Consider the following 7,662-nt stretch of genomic DNA (forward strand, 5'->3'; position numbering starts at 1 on the left):
TCTGTTGAAGGGCATCTCAGCTCTTTCCATAGTTTGGCTATTGTGGACATTGTTGCTATGAACACTGGGATGCTAAGATCTGCCCTTTTAGTAAATTTCAAGTATACAATACAGTATTGTTAACTGTAGTCACATAAGATCTCTAAAACTTATTCACCTTGTGTAACTGTGGACCAACATCTTCCCCTGTCCACTCCCCAGCCCTAGCACCCACTGTTCTACTCTCTGGGAATCTAGGGGTGTTATCCACTGTCTTCTTGCCTTCTTACCTCCAACCCAGATTCAACAGTCCTACAAGTTGATGTTTCTTCTGACTCTCACTCATGGTGGCTTTTTTCCTTGTGTCACGTATAATTGTTCATTGTGTGCTCCTATCCCACGGATCTAAAGCTTGGGAATTCTTGAAACTGTATTCCTCCAGATGGGTTTTGCTCTGACTTCTGTAAGACCTGGGGGGTGGGAGGTGGGTACGTATTAGTTTCCTAGGTCTACATAACAAAGCATCACAAACAAAGTGGCTTAGAACAACAGAATTGTATTGTCTCACAGCTCTGGAGGCCAGAAGTATAAAATCAAGAGGTCATCAGGGCCATGTCCTCTCTGCAGGCTCAAGGGAAGGATCCATTCCAGTTTTCTATCCAAGAAGACTGGTAACCTCAGGAGTTTCTTGGCTTGTAGAAGTTGGTCCTCTCTCTGTGCTTGACTGTGTCTGTGTCCAAATTTCCCTGTGTTATAAGGTCATGTGGGACTAGGGCCCAACCTATGACTCATTTTAATTTGTTCACCTCTGGTAAAGACCCTAACCCCAAATAAGATCACGTTCTGAGGTCCTGGGGGTTAGGTCTTCAACAGTTCAACTGAGGCAGGGCACCAATCTTGATTCTCACTTTCCATATGCATACAGTGAAACTTAGTGGTGATCACCCAGATGAGAACCAGCAAAGGCTATTTATTGCTATAGTGAGGGAGTCAGTCACCATCACTTGCACTTTGCAGAGATTCAAAAGCAGGCAGAAGAGTGGGAAAGTTTTATAGGGATAAAAAAGGTAAGGCTTCAGGTGTGCCCTGAGCAGAGACTGTAGGCTTTGGGACCCTAAAGCCAAGCTAACTCAAAGCAGGGCATCTTCTGTGAATGCTTAGGGGAGCATTTTGGCTTTCTCCTTTTGGTTCTAAATTGGAAGTGAGGGCAGAAATTAGGAAGGCTGTCAGTTACCAATCAAGAGCTGGTTGTTTAGGGTCAACTGCTTCCTGGAGTGTTTACTGCAGACTATGAGTCTTTCGCAGGGAGGTGGTCTGGCCATTGTCCATTTGTATACCCAATCTCTCAGTCCTTTCTGCTTGACTTTGTAGATCAATTCCATCCTCCTGACTTGGACACTGTGTGTCCTGAGGCAGAAGCTTTCCAGTGTCAATGCTGAAGTCTCAACACTCAAAGATACCAGGTAAAGAACCTCCTTTCTTTTCTCTCCTTTTCCAATCTCCCTCATCTTCCTCCACAAACATTCACTGAGTACCTTTCATATGCCTGGTCCTGTGCACAGGACAGAAGAGCACAGCGTCTAGATTTGGGGTCTCAAATGTCAGGTCTGCCACTTGTAAGCTGTGTGACCTCAGGCAAGTTACATAGCCTCTCTAAAACTGTCTCCTTAGCTGTACACTAGGGATGCTAACATTGCCCACTTCATCTGGCTTATGAAACAGTAACACAGTTACCAAGAAGAGGGTTTCCTATGTTGAAACTATTAATATATTTTATAACTCATCTACTGTGCACAATGATATGTGCATATTTGCAAAAACAGAATCTTGCCATCTACTTTATATTTGTAATGATTTTTTTCTCTTAATTATGTCATGAATATTTTTCAATTTAACTAGACATTCTTTGACAGTATCTTTTTTTGGTAAAACATTTCAGTGTAAGAATGCAGCACAGCTTACTTAAATCTTGCCTTAGTCATGGAACATTCATGTTGTTTCTGATTTCTTGGGGCGAGTTGGGGTATTATAAACAATACAGTTGTTTTTTTTTTTTTTTAAGATTTTATTTATTTATTTATTTGACAGTAGATGGAGAGGCAGGCAGAGAGAGAGAGAGAGAGAGATGATCTCAGGGTCCTGGGATCAAGTCCCACATCGGGCTCTCTGCTTAGTACAGTTTTTTTTTTTTTTAAAGATTTTATTTATTTATTTGACAGAGAGAGATCACAAATAGGCAAAGAGGCAGGCAGAGAGAGAGAGGAGGAAGCAGGCTCCCTGCTGAGCAGAGAGCCCGATGCGGGACTCGATCCCAGGACCCTGAGATCATGACCTGAGCCAAAGGCAGCGGCTTAACCCACTGAGCCACCCAGGCGCCCCTAAACAATACAGTTTTGAATACCCTTGTAGATAGATCCTTTTCCACATCGGTGGTTGTTAGATCATAACAGTAGGCATAAAACTGCCCCAGTCAGATGGCGGGTTGGATCGTCACACTTTCAATATATATTGCAAATTGTTTTCCAGAAAATTTGTTTCCATTTGCAAGAGTGCTTGTTTACCTACAGCTTTGCCAACACCAGAATGTATCATTTTTGTTGAGTCTTTTTGCTGATTTAATAGGTGAAAAAGTCTATCATATTATGTTAGTTTTGTATATGTTATTTTATCTTACAGATGTGGGACATTTTCATACTTTTATAGGCCATTTGTGTTTCTTAACTTCATCACTCAACTAATCTTTTTTTTAAAAAAAAGATTTTATTTATTTATTTGAGAGAGAGGGCACAAAGCAGTGGGGAGAGGGGCAGAGGGGGAGGAAGAAGCAGACTCCCTAAGCAGGGAGTCTGATGAGAGAGGCTCCATCTCAGCACCCTAAGATCATGACCTGAGCCAAAGGCAGCCACTTAACTGATTGAGCCACCCAGGTGCCGCTCAACTAATCTTCATCTTAAGAACCTACCAAAGTCAGACATTGTCTAGGTTTTATTGTCAGGAACCATATGATGTCCTTTGCTTATTTTCCTATCAGTATCTAATCCCTCATCTATCTTAAATATTTTTTAAGAAAAACTTTTGGAAAAACATTTTTAGAAAAAAATTTTTAGAAAATAATTTTTTCAAAAAGTTGATGCAAAAATTATAAAACAAAGTTAATACATGCAATGCTAAGAAAAATCAAGCAGTGAAAAGGGGAACACATGGAAAGCAATTCCTTCTCTCTTCTCTGACCCCCAGTTCCCCAGATCTTTCCCACCTTAAGCAACCATTATCACATGAATTGAGCTTCCTTCCAGGATATTCTATACACACTCTCCTTCTATTACATAAATAATTAGGTACTATACATATTTTGAACTTCGGGATTTTTCCACATAATAGGTATCTGATTTCATATGAATACTTACGGCTAAAAACAACTAACAAAAATGTTTTTGTGCCAGACACTACTGTGAGCACTCTTAGCATTTTGTTATCTCATTTAATCTGTAGAACAAGTAATATCACTCTGTAGGAATTGCATTATTGTCCCTATATCAATTTGAGGAAACTGAGGCAGTTTCCACAGGTACCCAGAGCCTGTACCTTTACCCCCATAGTATATGGTCATTCTCATTCATTTAAAAAAATGGTTTTAAGGGGCAACTTGGTCTGGCTCAATCAGTAGAGCAGGCAGCTCTTGATCTCAGGGCTGTGAATTAGACCCCCATGTGGGTATAGAGATTACTTAAAAATAAAATCTTCAGGGACGCCTGGGTGGCTCAGTTGGTTGGACGACTGCCTTCGGCTCAGGTCATGATCCCGGAGTCCCGGGATCGAGTCCCGCATCGGGCTCCCAGCTCCATGGGGAGTCTGCTTCGCTCTCTGACCTTCTCCTCGCTCATGCTCTCTCTCACTGTTTCTCTCTCAAATAAATAAATAAAATCTTTAAAAAAAAAAAATAAAAAAAAAATAAAATCTTCAAAAAATGTTTTTATTGGAGCACCTGGGTGGCTCAGTGGGTTAAAGCCTTTGCCTTCAGCTCGGGTCATAATCCTAGGATCCTGAGATGGAGCCCTGCATCAGGCTCTCTGCTTGGCGAGGAGCCTGCTTCCCCTCTCCTTCTGCCTGCCTCTCTGCCTACTTGTGATCTCTCTCTCTCTCTGTGTCAAATAAATAAATAAAATTGTAAAGGTGTTTTTATTATTTGCTTTTATTTATTTTTTTTGAAAGCAAGAGTACTGAAAATCAGTTTTTAATACACATTTATCTCCACTTTGGCGTTTCACTGCATCTGTGAATTGGCTTAGGTTTTAGTCTCTATAGATGTGCCTAATTCTGAACATTTCCTATAAATGGAATCATATACTCCGTGTCCTTCTGTGACTGGCTTCTCTCACTGACATAATGTCTTCCGAGTTCATCCGCATTATAGCTGATATCAGAATTTCATTCCCTCTTAAGGCTGAGTAATATCCCAGGGTATGGATGGGCCAAATATTGTTTATCTCTTCTCAAGTAGATGAACACTGGGCTTGTTTTAGTTGGGGAGGGGATGGGGAACGAATCCTTCATAGGTGTAGGGTTTCTTTTTGGGGTGATAAAAATGTCTTAGAAGTGGCTGGGGATGATGTTTGCCCAGCATCGGGAGCGTGCTAAGTGCCACTGAATTGCGCACTTTGAGTGGATAAAATGGCGAGTTTTATATTATGCAAGTTTTTCTTCAATTAGAAAAAAAACGTCCTTGTATTTCATCCTACGACATCACCGTTCATTTAGCATGTGCTCAGTTCTTGATCTGTACGTCCTTTGAGCATTTTCATCACTATCAACACCATTACATTAAATATATGTGTCCACACGTCCTTGTGGCATGTGTATCTGTAGGCCAACTGCCTTTTAAGTGCCAGCGGGACTCGATTTCCCTGATTCTGGGCTTGGAGACGCCACTGCACCTTTATTTCCACCCAGGTGGTGGGTGAGTGGTGGGGGCACAGTCCATGAGGACAACAGCCACTGCCCAGAGCTTTACTGTCTCCAAATCTTCTCCCCTAGGTTACTGACACTCAAGGCCTTTGCCCAGCTCTTCATCTTGGGGTGCTCCTGGGTGTTAGGCCTCTTCCAGATTGGACCCATGGCGGGTATCATGGCCTACCTCTTCACTATCATCAACAGCCTGCAGGGGGCCTTCATCTTCATCATTCACTGTCTGCTCAACCGCCAGGTGCACAGCATTTGCCCTTCCCAGCCCCAGTCTTCGGGGGAACATGCCTGTGTCAGCTCACATCCCTGCGTCTGGGAATAATTCATCTTCTTGTGATGTGTTTTTCCCTCCAGGTACGGGAAGAATACAGGAGATTGATTACCAAGAAGATCAAACCCCGCTCTGAGACCCAGAGCTCAGGGATATTACTGTCTTCCGTCCCCTCCACTTCTAAAACGGTGAGAGACGGTGTGTTTTATGTGGGTTCTGTTCAGATGGAAACACTGCTTCTTAGCAACACCAGATGCCACTGCGCACTAAGATTCAGTGGTTTAATTAAATAAGAAATTCTTCTTCTCCTTTTTTTTCCTGCAAGAACAGAAGCTCAGAGTTAGCTGTTGCTGCTATTGGTTCTGTGAGCTAAATGTGTCCATGTATATTAGCACATTTGCTAAAGTGTTGTGTTCAAGAGTTGGGGTTCGGGAGCCAGGCTTCCTGGGCTAAATCCCAGCTTTGCCCCTTAGTATGAGCTAAACAAGTGTGAGCTAAACAAGATAGAATCATGACTCACACAGATAGAATGTGAGCATACATTAAATATTTTATTCTACTCATTAATCAGTGAGGGAGTGAGGTGAATGTTAACCTGGCTCAAAAGAGAATGTGCAGAACAGATACATATATTATGTAATATATATAATATATTGTGTAACATGTATCATAGATATCTTATAATTGCATACATTATATACAAATCATATAATGTTTTATATATTTTGTATAAATGATATATAGTATATATTATATATGTATTATGTAATATATATACATGTCTATACTTTGCATTCTTTTCTGAGCCAGTTAAAACATCTGCCAGGTTCTCTTGTTGATAATTTTATATATAGATAGATAGATATAGATAGATAGATATTAGAATTATATATATAATTATAAAGTTATATAATTAGTACATAATTATATATAATACATAAAATTTCATATTATGTATTTAACATGAATTAAATATATATTAACATATGAATTACATGAATTATACTAAACATATTTAGTTTCACAGACATTAAAACAAATGTGCAAATGGAGGCAAAACATTTTTTTCCACCTCATTCCACATAAGTTTGCATTGCTATCATCTCTATTCAAAATTTACAGAGTTGTATTTAAATTCAGTTAGCCAAGCTATAGTATATAATTAGATTTGATATAACGTTCAACGGATTCATTAGTTGAGTATAACACCCAGTACTCATCATACTTAAATTAAAAAATAAATGAATGAACAAAAATTAAATAAATAAAATTTGCAGAGTTGTAAAACTTTGCTCTACACAATGGCTCCTCCATCCCTGATTAGGATTTTTTATACTTTCACTGATTTATTCCAAACACAAGTAACTAAGATTCAGTAGTTTAATTAAATAGGAAATTCTTCTTTTCCTTCTTTTTTTTCCTGCAAGAATAGAAGCTCAGAGTTAGCTGTTGCTGCTATTGGTTCTGTTGCTCAGGAGTGTTGTAAAGGATCTAGGTTTTCCCTACTTTTCAGTTTTCATGGTTGCGAGATGGCTGCCATAGCACCTGACATCACGACCATGTTGAAGGCAAGAGGGATGGTGCAGAAGTGGCGAAGCTTTCTCCCTTTCCCAGGAAACAAAAGCTTTCCCAGAAACCCCTCAGTGGATTTCCTATTCACTTAGTTTGTCAGAACTGTATCATGTGATGACACATTGTTACAAAGGAATTTGACAAACAAGTATTTGGCTTTTTTGCTTCTAGAGTGGATGCTATCCACAGTGAAGAAGTTGAAAACAGCTTTCAAGTTTGCCATTAGTGCCTGTGGCTCTACAGACAAACACACTGCTCACTAGAGACCATTGCTGTTAGCATTTTAGTGTTTATCTTTCTGGTGTTTGTTGATGTATTTCTCTCTCTGTATTTATAAGATCCATGGAATCTCATTTGTAATAATCCTGTTGGTTCTAATTCTGATTTCTCTCTTACAGGGATAAAGTTCTTTCTTACTTTCAAATATGCCATGAAGCAACATTTGAGGAAAGCAGGTGCCTACAGGAGCCTACTCTGAAAGGCACAGCTTAAGGCACAGAAGCAGGATCTTCCAGCCCCAGAATGCTCTGGAAAACAAGAACTTTTTGTCCCAGATGATCAGTTCATCTTCCGTGTTCTGCGCTTTGAGTTTCTAGAATTTTGTGGAAGTAACAGATCCCACTGCAATGGCAATACCAAGCTTACCTGGTTGCCATTTTGGTTTCTCCTGAGTTTGTTGGTGCATGGCCACAAGCGTGCCTTTCTAGCACCTGTCGTGAGCCTGACACAGAGGAGCCCTCAATAAGTGATTTGTCGTATGACTGACTGACTTACTCTTTGACAAAGTCTCCTCTTGCTTTTAAAGAAATGGTCAGTAAAATAGTAATGATGGCCCTAGGGGATGGATAAAAATAAAAAATGGACTTTTTTTGTGCAAA

General features: G+C 40.1%; 1 protein-coding gene across 1 annotated transcript in view; it reads left to right on the top strand.

Moving 5' to 3' along the window:
* The window catches only part of ADGRE1 (adhesion G protein-coupled receptor E1), a 68,192-nt gene extending 60,530 nt beyond the window's left edge, over window positions 1-7,662 (top strand). The window contains 4 exon segments of the mRNA XM_032303254.1: window positions 1,351-1,442; window positions 5,014-5,182; window positions 5,296-5,400; window positions 7,183-7,662. Coding sequence (XP_032159145.1) covers window positions 1,351-1,442; window positions 5,014-5,182; window positions 5,296-5,400; window positions 7,183-7,188 — 372 coding nt within the window. The 3' untranslated portion in view covers window positions 7,189-7,662.

The sequence above is a fragment of the Mustela erminea genome, chromosome 1 (assembly GCF_009829155.1).
Source record: "Mustela erminea isolate mMusErm1 chromosome 1, mMusErm1.Pri, whole genome shotgun sequence".
Classification (NCBI taxonomy): Eukaryota; Metazoa; Chordata; class Mammalia; order Carnivora; family Mustelidae; genus Mustela; species Mustela erminea.